Raw genomic sequence first — 17,659 nt, forward strand, 5'->3', positions numbered from 1 at the left:
CATCTATCCCTTATTGAAAGAAAGGTACATGCAACAAAAACCCGTTTCACAGATTTCACAAAATTTCACAAAAATGTGATCCCTACATTGAAAAGGTGGCAATAGAGTCTTGGAAAAGCCAAGCCCTTTCCAGCCCTCTCAGAGGCAAGGAAGACTCCACCCCAGGGCTGTAGCTAGGGGTCAGTGAGGAAGGACCCCACCAGGGGCACAGGCAGGGGGGTGCAAAATCGGCTAAGAAACATAATTAAGTATTGGATTTTCTGTGAAAGAATTCATTACAAGGTGAAGTGCGTAAGGAATTGAATGGATGGAGGGGGGAGTTAGAGGAGAGGCAGAAAGAAGAGCTAATTTGTCTGTGGCTAGGGGGCACAAGATCACCTAGCTATGGATCTGCTCTACTCCAGCAGATTTTGTTCTATTATTCCTCTTAGCATGTTCAGCTTATCTCACCGTACTCTAAGATTCTCCAGCCCTACTGTTTGGGAATTCAATAGTGGCAGGCAGGATCAAAAATTAACACCAGGACAAAAGTTTAGAACTTTGAAAGTGTCAGTGTTTTCTTTTTTCTTTTAAAAGAGCAGAACAAAGCCAACGAAAGAAACGCTTAAGAGACACCGTTATTTACAAATAAAATATATACCACGCTGTTTATTTCTGCAAGAATTTAAATAGGTCGGCTCTGATTCCACTTGCACCTCTTCCTCCTTGCAAGGAGAAAGGGAGCAGCTCATCTCTTGAAAAGGCACCTGATGGCCTGACGAGTCATCGCTCCAGTCCAGTCCACAATCGCTTGCAACCTCACAGAGGATTTTCAGCCATGCCTTTGGACTTGCAAGATATTCTGGTTTTGGTCAGATCCTGGGGAATAGGATTCACACAGGGGGCATGGGATGTTTCGCAGCTTGAGGAGCACGTTCCTTTGTGGGTAACCTTCATTGGACGGGCACCTACCAGTGGTGGGCAGGGCCAGGAGCAAAGTGGGTGGAGCAATGGGTGAGACTCTAAATTCCCTTTATCCCCTAAATCTCTCCTTCCTCTATCCAGGAAGCAAGAGACCTGGTCACAGTTCAATGGCATATTCCAGCCAGGCAAAAGCATTCAAAGGTGTGGAGCAGGACCAGTGAGGGGTGTGGCCTGGCCAGAGGGGCGTGGCCCAAGGAAAGTCCCAAGGGCTGGATGGAGAGACATGAAGGGCAACATCTGGCCTGTGGACAAGACGTATCCCCACCTCATTCACACATGCTGCTTCCAGTGCGACACTAGAGCAATGTGTGAGATGCGGTGCATACTATAAAGGGTTCCCATTTGGCGGAAAGCAAGGTTGAAGTGTCGACTCATTAACTAGTAAAGTGACTGGGGAGGAGAGCTGAATTAGGCCCCCTCTGAGCTATTTGGCAACAGCTGTGTCCCAGGTCTTGGGTCTAAGGCCTTAAACTGTGTACTGTATGCTTCCCTCTCCCTTCCCACAAAATCAAAACTGACCACAGGTGAGAATCCATTCCTTGAATGAAAAGGGGAAGGCTGTTCCCCGACATGACAGCACCTGCACATGAAAAGGAGAGTAAAGACACATGCCACAATCAGGAGAGGAAGAGGGCAGGACAGGGCAGAAGAGAAACTGGCCTAGAAAGAAACTGGGGAAATATTGGTTTCTTGTGTGACAACCTAAAGAAACCAGATGAGTGATGGGGGCAATGCTCAATGTTCGGACATCTGCCAGTCTGTGTCCAGCTTGGCTGAAACAGCCTCTCAGGCCAAATGGGGAGGTCTGGTGGGTCTGATTGGGCCCCTAGGATGAAAGCTTCCCACTGCTGATACAGGACATGCCTGTTCAGACATCTCCCAACCCACACCCAGTCCCTGCCAAACCCCATGGTTTCAAGAAGCCACACTGTGATTGGCCCCTGCTTAACAGACTGGGTGGGGATTAAGCACCTTCATAAAATGACTGGACACAATGTTTCGGGCTTGGGAGCTGAGCTGAGCTTAGCTTAGTTTAGTTTAGGAGGGTTGAAGGTGTTCCTTAGACCACTGGTTTAGATCACGCAGGTGGACTGAAGGTTCCTCAAATAAGGTTTGGGAAGCGTCCAACTTGATCGAGGAGTTGCTGTCTTCCTTCTGTGAAGTGGGATAAAGCCCTACTTGGCCATTTGAGGTGCCCTTAAAGAGTTCTAGGTGAGTCAACAGCAAGGTGTGTGTCTTTGTCACAGCAGGAAAACACAGAGGTGTATTGGTCATTGATTGCAGAGGTAGGGTTTTGGTTTTGTTTGTTTTTTCAAAGGGGGCAAATGTACTTCAGCAACTTTTTTCCAGCTCACAGTACTTTTATATGTGTGGTGTGTCCTTGGGGGTCTTTCCCCAGCCTCCAGGGTTCAATCCTCCTCCAACAGCCAGTCCATTTATGACACACATAGTTTGTGAGAGCCCATGAACCCCAAGCATGGAGCACAAAGACTTGCAGGAAATCCAGTGCTAGAGAGGTCAGTTAGAGTTAAGCCTCCTGCTGCCCCCAAGTGGCTGGATGAAGCACCTGCAGCTGTCTCCAGGGAACCCCCCCCCCAAAAAAAATCCGGTGCTTGTCACAGTTTCATTCCCAGAAACTCAGCTCAGCATAGGTGCTTGGGGGCCAGGCCGGGTCGTGTCTGTACAGACAAAGTATGTTCGAAGTTCACCTTTGCCTTTCACCTTTATAACCCCACGAAGGGAGCAAATGTAACCCAGTGTCTCCAAGGCCTTGGCTGTTTCTTCTGTGACCTGTGTGGAAAGAAGAGAGGAGGAGACCATTAAAGAGAATGGCCTGGTAGGGATACATACAAAAATCTGGTCAAAACTTGGTTGCTCTTGGTTGGGTTAGATAAAAATAGTCACAACGAAAATACTCCCCTAATTTTGTTCATTAGTAGTCCTTTACTAGTGGATGTCATAATTCCTAACCCATGACAGGTTATGATTCCAGTGTACGTTTAAGACAATATGCTACTTGAGATGAAATGACACAGGGTTGCTCCCTCACACCTCTTCAGTCAAGGCGCATATACTAAAAGACAAACCTTTCTCCTGCTGCTTGGCTCCCAGTGACTGGTATGCAAAGTCACACTGGTTTTGAATATGGAGATTTCATTTCATTGGGGTGGGTGGGTACCAGATATTTGCTGGTGGGCCAAATCTTTCTCCCACACAGGTGTGTGTCAGGGAGTGGACATAGGAGGAGGAATGGTGGAGACCGCCTCCCCCTCCTCCTCCTGAACCTTCCAGAGAAGAGGGAGACAGTGTAGATTTACAACAGTGGTCTGAGGTCAGCTCAGACATAGATGAAGAGAGTAGTTGAGAGATAATGGGAGAAGAAGAAGAGGGAGAGACAGAGACAGAGCAACTGGCTGGCACATTATCACTAGAGAACATTCCAGACCCACCTTCTCCCAGAACCCGGTGAGTACATTTCCGAGCACAATTCAAAGTGTTGGTGCTGACCTTTAAAACCCTAAATAGCCTTGGCCCAGTATATATGAATGAGTGTCTCCACCCCCATCATTCTGCCCGGACACTGAGGTCCAGTGCTGAGGGCCTTCTGGCAGTTCCCTCACTGCAAGAAGTAAGGTTACAGGGAACCAGGCAGAGGGCCTTCTCGGTAGTGGCACCTGCCCTGTGGAACACCTTCCCACCAGATGTCAAGGAAATGAACAACTATCTGACTTTTAGAAAACATCTGAAGGCAGCCCTGTTTAGGGAAGTTTTTAATGTTTAATGTTTTATCATGTTTTTAATATTCTGTTGGGAGCTGCCCAGAGTGGATGGGGAAACCCAGTCAGATGGGCAGGGTATAAATAAACAAATAAGTTGTTGTTGTTGTTGTTGTTGTTGTTGTTGTTGTTGTTGTTGTTGTTGTTGTTGTTGTTACACCTGCCGTGGCTGACAACAGCCAGCTACTATTCTGAAAAACAACTGGATATATTTCCTTTCTGACTTCAGTGCCCAACACAAGCTAGGGGAAAAACATCTTTTATCCCAAGCCATATAACCAGGAACTAACTCACACCCCCTGCTGCCCGCCGCCCAACAATCCATCCAAATAAAACATTATCATTCAGAAACTACTTAGAAAGAGGAAACTTTTTTTTTTTTTAATAGGTGAGGAACACTGATAGAAGGGAAGCACAGGGAAGCTTCAGGTGGCGCCGGGGACCACATAAGAAACCGCAGGCTGTGTTTTAAAAGCCCTACCTGTATCTTCCCCAGCACTCCCGTGCTCTCCATCCTACTGGCCACATTGACTGTGTTCCCCCAAATATCATATTGGGGTTTCTGGGCTCCAATCACGCCCGCCACAACTGGTCCATGGTTTATACCTGGAAAAAGATAACATAGAGGTTGGGGACACAGATATACAGTGGATTAAAGACTGCATACCTATGGTCAGCGAGTATTATAAATTAATTATTTTTAAGGGGGGCTGGTAGGAATTTAGCAAGGGCTGGGGGGGTCATTCTGGGCTAAATGTAATCAGTTGGTATTTTTGTGTTTTCCATCTGCTAGGACATGGGTGGCACTGTGGTCTAAACCACAGAGCCTAAGGCTTGCAGATCAGAAAGTCAGTGGTTCAAATCCCCGTGACAGGGTGAGCTCCCGCTGCTCAGTCCCAGCTCCTGCCAACCTAGCCATTCGAAAGCACGTCAAAATGCAAGTAGATAAATAGGTACTGCTCCGGCAGGAAGGTAAACAGTGTTTCCGTGCGCTGCTCTGGTTTGCAAGAGGTGGCTTAGTCGTGTTGGCCACATGACCCAGAAGCTGTCTGTGGACAAACACCGGCTCCCTTGGCCAGCAAAGTGAGATGAGCGCCGCAACCCTAGAGTTGTTCACGGCTGGACTTAAGTCAGGGGTCCCTTTATCTTTGCCTTTACACTCCTCCATTGCCTTCACAATTGAAATGACAGGCAGGTGTGCCAGCCAATCAAACACTGTTTGATCTATTCATCCTGCCCTTTCCCCATCTTCTCAGGGAGAGGCCCACACACTCCCCTCCTTGAATCCTTAAGATCGCTTTATGGGTGTTTGGACAGAAGTGGGGAAGTAGCAGTCCTCCACATGTTGAATCCCAACTCCCATCAGCCCAAACTAGAAAGACAGGGCTCCTGGTTGGGGGAAGGTTATACCAGGCCTGTGGAGCAATGTTCAAAACAGTTTATAGCCTCCGTATTGTGTATGGAATGCCTCCCTTCCATTTTCTGAAGGGCTGCAGTTTCCCAAAACCCACCCCTGGTTTAGCGGTTTATTCATTACTTTACTTTGCAGCACTGGGTTGGGGAAGGGAGGTTTCTTGGTGACAGCATAGACACCAGCCAGTAAGTGCTGTGCACACAGCCAGTTTCTGCTAGAATGGGGATCGGGGAACTAGACCTGGACTAGGCCAGCAAACCGCCCACCTTTCAGTCACCTGATACCATAATGATGTCAGGTGACTGACACGGTTGAAAGGAGGTTGCTGTAAGCTGCCAATCAGCCAATTGGTGGTCGCAGCAACTGCTGCCAGAAATGTGCGCCAGTGAGCTGATTGTTGCTGGGAGCTTATCTTCACAGAGACTCCTTGTCGTTGCTGATCAGCTGACCAGCAGTTCCAGGAATCGGTTTGAAGTGTCAGCAGAGAGGGAAATGCTCCGAAACGCAGAGCGTTTTTCCTCCTGCAGAAAAGAACAGCTTGCATTCTAAGCCCTGGGGGAAGTGCTTTGAATGGACACTGCTTTCTGTGGAAAGGGGGGGGGAAAGATTTTAGTACTCCTCCCCTTTTCTCAGAAAGCAGCTTGCATTAAAAGCACTGGAGGAAGCTCTTTGAATGTTTCCTGCAGCCCCCTCAGTTGCACAAGGTGGTTGAATCCTCCAGCACAGCTGATCCCATCAGATGGTTGGGGCTTTGTCTGTGCAGGGTTCTCTATAACCACTGACAATTGTTGGCCCTTTGAATCCTCAAAAGTCAACTGATAATCTGGACTTTGAATCATTTTGGTGCATTCACCCTTCTTGGTCCAGCCACAATTTTACCTGCTACATACCTCAGAGGTGTGAGGAAAGTGGGTGTGGCTTGGTCAAAATGGCCTGGCAGGACAAATGGGCCTTGGGGCCAGATGTTCCTCACCCCAGTACAGTGGTACCTCAGGTTACATACGCTTCAGGTTACATATCCTTCAGGTTACAGACTCCGCTAACCCAGAAATAGTGCTTCAGGATAAGAACAGAAATCGTGCTCCGGCAGCGCAGCGGCAGCAGGAGGCCCCATTAGCTAAAGTGGTGCTTCAGGTTAAGAACAGTTTCAGGTTAAGAACGGACCTCCGGAATGAATTAAGTACTTAACCCGAGGTACCACTGTACTAGAGTTGATGTTTAAATCCCTTAAACAATGTGGGCGCCAAATATCTAGAAGACCACCTCCTTCCCTGAAGACCCTCTCAGGTGTTGAGTTTGATAAAGGAAACCCCGTTGGTAGTTCCTCCATCCTCAAGGCATCTTCAATGTCCCCAGGACATTCTCTGTGGCAGCCCCATAGATGTGGAACTCCCTCCCCACAGCGGTGCATCTGGAGCCTTCATTATACAGCTTTCAGAGAATGCTAGAGACATGCCTCTTTACCCTGGCTTTCCATGCTTGTAGGTATATGTTTTTAGAAGCCACCTCATTGTATGGTTGTAAATTGTTGCAGATTGTTTTTAAGATAGTTTTTAGTGCTTTAACCCTCTCTGGGACCAGAGAGTGAATGATAAATGAATCAACAACAACAACTCATCAAAGAGAAGAATAGGTGCATTTAAATGCTATATAAATGCATGCATATATATATATATATATATATATATATATATATATATATATACTGTGCTTGTCTTTATCAAATGTAATAATTTGTCTCTGTCACATGCTGAATTCGTGGCTGGGGTCAGGGGTGCAAATTCCTGGGGTCCAACCTTTTCGGGGGCAATAATTTTTTTGGGGGGTCAGGCCCCCACGTTAAAAAAAATCAGGGCCAAGTGCAGAGCTGTGTGTGGCAGGGCATCAGTGGTCAACTTCTTCTCTTCCAGCCGCAGAGGGGAAGGAGGGGAAAGCAGCACACGGCCGGTGGGGGTGGCAGAAGGAGGCAAAAGAGGAGCCACCTCCGGCCATTGAAGGCATACTGCTACCATGCTCGGCTCTGCCCCCTGGCTCCTCCGATGTCCTGACACGACGTAATGATGTCATGCATGTGACATCACATGCAATGCTACACACGTGATGTTGCCCTTGCTCCAACCTCCCTCACAAGTTGGCGCCTCTGACTGAGGTGATATTTGAAGAGGAGTCTTCTCAGCTCCCACTCGTCTCACTCACCCACACGAAGCTTGAAACTGTTGAAAGAGTGTTTGTTGATCATGTCTAGCTTGGCCGCCAGAGCCATGGCAAATTCCACCATCGTCCCCAGGTGGGTGTAGCTCCGCTCAGTGTCCTGTAGGGACCACCCAGAAAGGAAAAGAAAAACATGTGTCAATAGGTGAAGGCAAAATTAAAGATGCAACCCATAATTACTAAGAGGAGCCTCACTGCTACAGTGTTTAAAAAAACACAGACCATACAAATTCAGACCAGAAAAGTTGACTGACATTCCACCTGGCTTCCTCTCACTCGGAGAAATAAGTCCTCAGCCTTGAGACAACAAAGCTGTTGGACTGGCTGGAACTAACAGCTGTTGGCTTCTTCCCCTTCTGGAATTGTCTCCATTGGCGGCCATCCCAATTGGCTGAATCAGGACTGAGGCGGCAAGGCCCACTCCAATTCGTGCCGTTCACAGGACAGACTGATGCCGAGTGAGGCACTCCTCGGACATCGCCAGCACTGGGTTGAAAAGCATGAGATATTTCATACATGGGTACGGACTGGCTCAGGGACTTGTGTGAACCCTGTCAATGGCAGTTTGTGCAGAGTTGAATCGACAGGTTTATATAGCATGGCCCAAAGAAAAAACGAAGTGTAAACGACAGGAGAAGAACAAAAAAACAAACTACCCTCATATTCTTTGTGATTATCTCCAGAACAGGAACCAATTCAGCAAACATGCATTGTTCAGCAAACAGAAAAAGAGGGGGTGTTTGTGTATGTAGTGTCAATGCTGATATGGCACTGTGATCCAGCAATGTAGCCATATTCTCACCATGGTGCCCATTTCTGAAAATAGAGCATTTCAGATGATACCCACAAAAGTCTTGGATGGCCGCTAAAATAGGGTTTCATATGATGACAGAATCTGTATATGTGGCCAACAGCAGGTGGAAGACATTACACATTCCTTGTTAATCTGCCCTTTGCATAGGGGACTGATTCCTGAAACCTTCACTAATTCCTGGAAGCAGGTTTACTACGGCAGAAACAGCTCACTTTCTTCTGGGTTACACTAACTGTTTCGTGACGTATAAAGTGGGGCTTTATGCTCTGGTCGCAAGAAAGATAACAAAGGGAGAGATAGACAATATTGCAAGAAGTTGTGCTGGAGATTCAGAGGTCTAACGGAGGTTTTGCTGGGGATGAGTTAGCAGATGATACTTTTGAACTCTGATTCCCTTGTGTTAAACCCTTGACATCTTGTGTTGTGTAATTGTTGTATGCTGCACATTGAGATTTGCAGTTTGTCAAATGGTAAGGAAATTGTTATAGCATTTGGTTAAAACTCTTTTTGATTGATGGATTGATATGGGTTGTGATGCATGGGAGGGGGTAAAAAAATCATACACACACACACACACATTATTTCAAATACATACAAAGGCAACAAATAATCATCATCTCACAAAAACGCCTATTGGTTTTGGTACAGCAAAGCATATTTTGATCATATCTGCGGAAGTTATTTACCAAGCTACACATCATTTGTGTCAAGCGGAAAGCCGGTTTTGTGGTTTGACATGAAACTGCATTTTCATTATTTTCATTAAACTGTGGGAACAAAGACACTAACTTCCCAGCAGGAGGGAGACAACACAACCTTGGAATTTGGTTGCAGTGAACTCAAGTAAAATCAATCAAGGGACCAAGGACCAAGGAAAGTTGTGGAAGCGTTAGAAAACTGGGGGTTCTCTAGCCCCCAAACAATGAAATGAAGATGTTCATCTTGTCAGGAGGCCTGTCTTCTGAGGCCTATGAGCACTTTTAGATTTTTAAACAAGTGCCACTGGTGTTACAAACTCTGGTCACTTTGCTTTTCTACGGAATCTAAGCAGATGAGAGCCAGTGTGGTGTAGTGGTTAAGAGCGATAGTCTCGTAATCTGGTGAACCGGGTTTGATTCCCCGCTCCTCCACATGCAGCTGCTGGGTGACCTTGGGCTAGTCACACTTCTTTGAAGTCTCTCAGCCCCACTAACCTCACAGAGTGTTTGTTGTGGGGGAGGAAGGGAAAGGAGAATGTTAGCCGCTTTGAGACTCCTTAAAGGGAGTGAAAGGTGGGATATCAAATCCAAACTCCTCCTCCTCCTCTTCTTCTTCTTCTTCTTCTTCTTCTTCAGATATTAGGTGGCCATCTGTCATGTATGATCAAGCTGAGATTCCTTCATTGCAGGGGTTGGACTTGCTGAAACTCAAGATCCCTTCCAACACTACAATTCTGTGGGAAGGTATATTGCAGCTACAGAAGCATGCAGAGAGGTTGCCTGGCTGGATCAACTCATTAAGGACTTTGGGTTGGTGAGCAAGGTACCTGTTAAGCTGCTAGAGGATAATCAAAGTTGCATGAAGCTATCTCTGAGTGAGAAGTTCCACACAAGAACTAAGCATATTGGGGTGAAGTACCACTACATTCGTGAAATGATTCAGAGTGGACTTGTGGAACTATTTTATTGCAGCACCAAAGAGATGACTGCTGACAGCCTGACAAAGCCCCTGCCAAAAGAAAGTTTCCAGAATCTATGTGTAAAGCTGGGACTCTGGGTGATTTATTAAAGTTGTTTACTTTTGTTAATGTTGTACTGCCTGAGAAGGGGTATGCGGGATGTAAAGGTGCAGTCAAGTGCAACATTCCGACAGAGGACTAACGGCCTCCATGTTCTAACCAGTTGCTGTGACAACCAGTTTGTCAGTTGCTGGTAGTTTTGAAAGATAACTGCTCAGTTGCAGTCACCTGAGGACCAACTTCCCTCTGGTATAGTTTTATTTGCTTGTTATGTAACCTAAGCCTGCCTTCAGGTACAGTTCTGTAAACCTGAATGAATCTGAGAGTAAAATAGTTTTATATTAACATGAATCAGATTTGTGTGTGTACTCTTTAAGAGGGATTCAAAGGGACTTTTAACCAGGAACACATTTTTATTAGTAGAACTCAGAGGAGTCAGCAACAAGCTGATCGCTGCATAAACTTATAAAGAGGTTTGTTTAACTCTGCTAAAGTAAACCTTCCCACAAATTCTATGATTCTTTGATTCTATCCAACAGATTCCAGATCCAACAGAATTACAGTGGTACCTCGGGTTAAGTACTTAATTCGTTCCGAAGGTCCGTTCTTAAACTGAAATTGTTCTTAACCTGAAGCAGACTTTAGCTAATGGGGCCTCCCACCACCGCTGCACTGCCGGAGCATGATTTCTGTTCTCATCCTGAAGCAAAGTTCTTAACCCAAGGTACTATTTCTGGGTTAGAGGAGTCTGTAACCTGAAGCGTCTGTAACCTGAAGCGTATGTAACCCAAGGTACCACTGTAATATGTCTTGAAAAGTACATGGAGCTCAGAGAGGCAATAGGAAAGAATGTCAGCCTTCCAAGTTCCTCCTCCAGCACTACGATGTACCTATCAAGGGACAAAGAGGTAACTACCCTCACAACTTCATAACGAAAGAGCAGGGGAGGGTTCATGCACATTGAAGGGCAACCTCAATGACACTACTGGGTTCATGAGAGCCACACCCACTGTGTACATAGTTAACATGAGTGTAATTGGTCTTGCGGAGCCACGCCATGGGAACACATACCCTCCAACCTGGAAGTGTCAAAAACCGGGATGCACATCTTCTGGGGGTGCGCTCCCATGTGAGTCACATGACCCTTGCAAGATTGCAGCCCCCAAGATGTGCTTTCTTTGGGACCATGCTATTGCCTGAGAGCACAGCACCCCAAAATGGCCGCCATGCTCTTGTACGAAAAAATGGGATGTTTCCAGTTACCAGGACAGGTTGTTGCTGTTGTTATATTTGTAAACCCCCCCCCCAATCTGACTGGGTTGAGGAGTATGGGATCAGGGTGCCACAGGCAGATTTGTGAACAAAAGAGTCATGCCAAAGAAAGGAGGGCCTCACCTGTTGGTTATCCTGTCCAGCCACCACATTTAAGCCAGTGGCTGCCATGTAAGTGCTGCCAATGGTCTTAATCTTCTCCACCCCACTGAATTTGGGCTTCAGGAGGAGCTGTTGAAACAGAGACAAGAAGAAGGCTTGTTTCAATGGTTATCAACTTGAGAACATTCCTGTTGGAGCACAACAGCCTTTGCCAACACGGTTTCCCCTCAGACATTTTGGATGGCAACTCCTATCAGCTGCTATCATCGGAAGGCATTTGGGCGTAAAAGCAGTATGCAGTGGTACCTCGGGTTAAGTACTTAATTTGTTCCGGAGGTCCGTACTTAACCTGAAACTGTTCTTAACCTGAAGCACCAGTTTAGCTAATGGGGCCTCCTGCTGCCGCTGCACGATTTCTGTTCTCATCCTGAAGCAAAGTTCTTAACCTGAAGCACTATTTCTGGGTTAGCGGAGTCTGTAACCTGAAGCATATGCAACATGAAGCGTATGTAACCTGAGGTACCACTGTATAAGCCCTGACCCTTAGCTATGATGACTGGGGCTAACGGGTGCTAATGTGGACAACAATATCTGGAGGACACCAAGTTGGAAAAATCTATCTAGTCCAGAATGTTACGATTACATCCACACCTTCAATCCTGTGAAAGAATCATAGAATTGTAGTGTTGGGAGTGACCCTGAGGAGAGGGACAACTTTAAGGGCTTCAGGTGGGAAAGTGTGAATGAGAGGTGGTTCAGCTCTCTCCTCTCCTCATCTGTTCCACTCCTGGTGACCCAGACAACTTGTTTATTGCAAAACACTTCACTTGGCGGAGGGGCAGGGTGCGTGTGGGGATTTTGATCAGAGCAGTGGCCATATGGAAAAGGGAACTGATAGGTTGTTTGCAGTTCCTACAAATGTTCATCCTCCGGGGTTGACGGTGTTTTTTTTAATGTAGCAGAGGTGGCAAAGAGCAGTAAAACAGGTTGCATTATTTAAAACACTTTTATACCACTTTAGTAGTCATGCATTTCTTCCAAAGAATTCAGGGAACTGTAGTTTGGGATGGGCACTTGGAATTGTAACTCTGGGATGGGTCTCCTAACCATTCTCATCATCTTTCCAGCAATGCTGATAAAAACATAATATATGGGAGGGAGAGGGAACTTTTAGATTTCCTCTTTGAAAGAAAAAACAGAAGAAAAAGTGTTATTTTTAAATATATGCAGGTTGTATGACAAAAGCAACCAATATAAGAATTATCCCACAACAGGACTAAAAGTATTTGGCACTTCAACACATATCTTTATCCTATTCCCAAAAGTTGCTTATCGAGTGGCACATCCTTTTTGTCAACAGAAAGTCTGTAACTTTTGTGGTTGGACATGAAACTCTATTTTTACTGTGGAAACATAGGCACCCACTTCCAGGCAGGTGGGAGGCATCTCAACATCTTGTTGGATCACAGCAAAAGTCTTTCTCAATCTCCCCAGCAAACGTTTCCCCTGGGCATTTTGGATGTCAGCTCCCATCAACTTCTACAATCAGAAGTTTTGGCGTATAGGCAGCATATAAGCCCTGATGGTTGGAGCTGATGGGAGCTGCAGTTTGACAGTATCTGGAGGGCATCAAGTTGGGGAAGACTGTTCCATCTAGTCCAGAATTTTGTCTGTGATCACTTCCACACCATAGGACGTAAAGGAGGGAGAAGAGAATGGCAATGTTATGATGCTTAGGTCACCCATATGGGAGAAACGTACATTGAAAATGTTTGTCTACAAGAATAAAAGAAAATCATTATAAATTAGTTTGGAGATGGTATTTAACACCAGTCAGATTAAATCAAATAAACAAGGGATATTCGGTGTTATGTTGGAGGAGATGCCAGGAAACAGGAAATTATGTTCACATGTGGTGGGGCTGTAAATATGTACAATTTTTTTGGCAAAGGGTGTTTAAGGAGATAACAGAAATCACTGGGTTAAAGCTGACCAAAAGTCCAGAGGTAGCATTATTATCAATTTACGATGGGGTGGAAGGTTCGCAGGCTATGAAGGACTTGCTCACAAATTTATTGACAGCTGCACGAATTATGATAGCTAGGAAGTGGAAGGGGCAAGCAGAATATAATTTACCTGGGAGACCACTGTTAGCAGATGAAGACATTAGCAGGATTGCAATAGCACATGTAATATAGCAAATATTATGGACAAAATGGAGAGGCATAAAATATGGATCACTGGAGAATATGCAGTTGAAAAGGTTGACAATAGGACCCATGGAGGGGAAGGTGGGAAGCCCAGAGATTCGGAGTAATCTCTATATAGGAAATCTATTTCATATTGTTGTGACTCTACATTTGTAAAATCAATTTTAAAAAAATTAGAAAAGGAAAGCTGTTTAAGCAACAATAGCAACAACATTTAAATGAAGACTATAACTCCTGATACCTCATCAAAGTCGGCTATGATCTCGTTGAGTAGCCGAAGGCATTCGAGTCCTTCATGGTTTACATTCGATTCAGAGTAAAATTCTTTGAAGTCTGGGATGGAGGCGAAGAGGACACAGACGCAGTCATAAGACTGGTGGTAAAGATCCTGCTAGGGGAGAAAGGTGGGGTGGAGGGCATTATCAGACCTCAGCAGGCAGGACAACCCTTAAAAATTCATGACATTGAGTCAAATTCCCCACCCACCCAATCTGTTCATTTATACATTACTTTTCTATGCCACTTTTCCTTCAAAGAGCTCATGGTGGTGCACAAAACATAATTCTCCCCTCTCTCAGTTTTATCCTCTCAACAGCTCTGTGAGGTAGGTCAGACTGAGTGACGGGCCCTAGAGTGGAGGCTTCGGCCTTCGTCTCCCAAGTCCTATACTCCAGCCACTGCTCCAGCATTTGGGCATGTAGTGGTCTCAAGCAACCTTATAATAACCAACTCTTTCCTCTAGAGTGAGTAATGGGAGGTAACAGGGGGCAACATACAGAATTTGTGAATTCTTATCACATAAAATAAATATTGCATTGAATACATTGAAGGCAAAATGCTGGCAAAATGCTATGGCTTAATGGAATTCCGGAATCAGATTTATTGTGAAATTCTGTATTTGGCTATATGATTTATTATATCTGTATCTACAGATCTGTCTCTATAGTTTTTCAATGAAATTGGAAAGAAAGAAAGAAAGAAAGAAAGAAAGAAAGAAAGAAAGAAAGAAAGAAAGGAAATCATACAAGTACAGAGATTATGTATCATATCTGTATACAGAATTCATGAAAAGAAAAAGAGGAACAAGTCATGTCAATTCACAGAGTCTCTTCAAAAAAACCAGCATATGAAGCAGAGGGTTTTAAAGCTTCAGAGGTAGAATCTTTTTTTAAGTCAGAAATGGAAACCACACATTTCCATACGTGTCTGCTTACATTATGAGTCAGCTTCTCCATCAATGCCAGATACAATTTTGCCAGCTGAATTCTCAATGGAAAAGACCATCTGTGTTACTGTCATTCTAGTGACCGCCAAAAGCTATTTTTAAACGGCTGTTCTAAACTATTTCATGCAAACCACATAGATTTTTTTTGATACAGTGACACTTCAATCTTGCCAACTAAATAAATAAATAAACAAACAAACAAACTGCAGTTGGGTCCTCACCTCATTTATTATCCTCAGGAAAATAATATTTACATTTCATTTTTTTATTTGTTCAGGAGTTTTTTTATTTGTTCAGGAGTCTGAAGTTTTGGAAATTATCACAGAGTGATTTTTTTGAGGTTATGCAGAGTTTCGATATCTGTAAGTTTGCAATTGACCTAAATATTAAATTTTCGTGGACCTCCTCTTGAAATGCAGTGATAAGCACTGCAACCTAGTCACTCGTACAGCAAAGAGGGTTAATACCTCCACTGATTTTCTCTTTGGATTGGACTGATTCAGTACCAAAGCATTTCTGGTCCTTGGCTTAGACACCCCTTTATTTCTTCTCCCAGAGTGGGCCCTTTAGTAAGACCTCTTTTCACAAGTCGTCTCCCCTTGGGTCTTTGGCCATCAAGCTTCAAGACTCACCTCATTGCGCCGGTTCTGGCGAATGAACTGCTGAGCTACGTCAGCGGGAAGCACATTCTCCAGCAAGACACGGTTGAGGTTCTCCATGGTTTCAATCTCCTCACGTTCTTCCTTGAACTTCTTCTTCCAGAGGAAATCTAGACGGCAGTAATATTCGTTCTGAGAGACAGGGATGGGGAGAGAAAGACAAAGGGGGATTAGGAAGGGAGGGGAAAGCTGATACCCCTATGATATTATTAATAATAATTTATTATTAATACTCCACCTGTCCGGCTGGGTTTCCCCAGCTACTCTGGGCTGCTCCCAACAGAGTATTAAAAACACAGTAAAACATAGGGATGCGAGTGGCGCTGTGGGTTAAACCACTGAGCCTCTGAGGCTTGCTGATCGAAAGGTTGGCGGTTCAAATCCCCACGACAGGGTGAGCTCCCGTTGTTCAGTCCTAGCTTCTGCCAACCTAGCAGTTCGAAAGCACACAGTGCAAGTAGATAAATAGGTATCGCTCTGGCTGGAAGGTAAACGACGTTTCCATGCACTGCTCTGGTTCTGCCAGAAGCAGCTTAGTCATGCTGGCCACATGACCCATAAAAACTGTCTGCGGAAGCGGACAAACGCCGGCTCCCTTGGCCTTTAAAGCGAGATGAGCACGCATCCCCAGAGTCGTTCGCAACTGGACTTAATTGTCATGTGTCCCTTTACCTTTACCTTTAAAACATCAAACATTAAAAACTTCCCTAAACAGGGCTGCCTTCAAATGTCTTCTAAAAGTCAGATGTTTATTTCTTTGACATCTGATGGGAGGGCATTCCTCAGGGTGGGTGCCATTGCCAAGAAGGCCCTATATGCCTGGTTCCCTGTAACTTCGCTTCTCACAGGGAGATAACTGCCAGAAGGCCCTCAGAGCTGGACCTCAGTGTTTGAGCTGAACGATGGGGGTGGAGACGCTCTTTCAGGTTTGCTATGCGCTTCCCAGCACTCAGCAAAAAGTTGTGCCAGCTTGATTCGCTTTTAAATATGGAGTAAACCTGAAACCTCACCCAGTGCTACAGAGAAACATAGGAAATTGCCTTATACCCAGTGGTGTAGTCAGGGATGGGCCTATACATTTTGACACCACAAAATGGCACGCACCCCCCTCTCCACTGCCACCAGGGAAGAAGGGGCGAGTGAAGATCTACATTGTGAACAAGGGCAGGAGGGGACCAGCAGTGTCTTCTATTCACCAAGAGGCCACTGTAGAGATGGCACTGGGAGGCTGCCAAAGAGGTAGCAGAGCTGGCATCTCTGCCACCACAGCAGCAGCAGCAAGCAATCCATTCCTTGGAGGCCAGATCTGCTGCCCCTGTAGATCCTGCCGCCTGAGGCGGTTGCCTCACCTTGCCCGCTGGGTGGGCTGGCCCTTAGTGTAGCAGCAAACTCATAAGTGAAGTGCCCCTTCATGTTAGTCACAGACATGCCCATTGGCACACACCCTTCTAGGAGTAGACAATATTCTCATAATGAGATGATAATAATAATAATTTGTGATGCATTGCAATAATCAACACAGATCCTCACGTGCTGCCTTTCAGCTAGATCTGTGCACATACACAGGGAAATTATGTGGAACACTCCGCATGCAACAGAAGAGAAGAGAATCATAGAATTGGAAGGGAAGCACAACTAAAGAAACCTTGACAGATGGCCATCCACATTCCACCACCTTTCGAGGTAGTCCATTCTACTTTTGAACAGCTCTGGCTGTCAGGAAGTTCTTCCGAATGTTTAGTCGGGATCTCCTTTTTGTAATCTGGATTCATTGGTGCGGATGCTTTCCTCTGGAGCATGAGAAAACAGGTTTGCTGCAACTTCCATGTGACAGCCCTTTCGATATTTGAAGATGGCTATCATATTCAATATCTTCTTTTGGAGTGATTTAAGTTGTGGTTTCCCTGAAGCTCCAGAACTTGCACACCATTCTCTTGAAACGGAAGAACTGTGTCTTTTCATTGCTCCCGAAAGCTCAATTTTGGAGCATACGGAACAAGTCGCTTCCTACATGCCTCCTCCAGAGTGACCCTAGGAGCCAATCCTGAGGGGCTGTCTCTCCTCCTTTCACTCTGATTGGCTCAGCACAAATGGTGAAAAGATTTATTCTCAGTGGCTAAAAGGTTCTCCTAGAAGATACTCTATTGAGACACTAGACCACTAAACCTCTGCCTATTCCAAGTCAGTCCATCTACTTCAGTCCTGTAAATTCTGACTGGCAACCGCTCACCATAATTCTAGGCTGGAAACCTTTCCCAGTCCCATCTGAAGATATCAGAGAGTGAATCTTGGCTT

The 17,659-nt window shown here is 45.4% G+C and overlaps 1 protein-coding gene across 4 annotated transcripts in view; it reads right to left on the reverse strand.

The window, feature by feature from the left end:
* Positions 1-531: 531 nt before the first annotated feature.
* Positions 532-17,659, reverse strand: part of ADCY4 (adenylate cyclase 4) — a 70,437-nt gene continuing 53,309 nt past the window's right edge. For 2 of the 4 annotated variants that reach the window (XM_083471115.1, XM_083471114.1), the window contains exons 21-26: positions 15,338-15,496; positions 13,722-13,868; positions 11,292-11,399; positions 7,351-7,465; positions 4,222-4,346; positions 532-2,754 (exon numbers count right to left, since the gene is read on the reverse strand). In XM_083471115.1, coding sequence (XP_083327241.1) covers positions 2,602-2,754; positions 4,222-4,346; positions 7,351-7,465; positions 11,292-11,399; positions 13,722-13,868; positions 15,338-15,496 — 807 coding nt within the window. In that variant the 3' untranslated portion in view covers positions 532-2,601. Of the gene's footprint in view, positions 2,755-4,221; positions 4,347-7,350; positions 7,466-11,291; positions 11,400-13,721; positions 13,872-15,337; positions 15,497-17,659 lie in introns of all 4 variants that reach the window. The other 2 variants (XM_083471113.1, XM_083471112.1) reach the window with 1 other exon arrangement.

This window comes from Podarcis liolepis (genome assembly GCF_965112155.1).
Source record: "Podarcis liolepis genome assembly, chromosome: 13".
Lineage (NCBI taxonomy): Eukaryota > Metazoa > Chordata > Lepidosauria > Squamata > Lacertidae > Podarcis > Podarcis liolepis.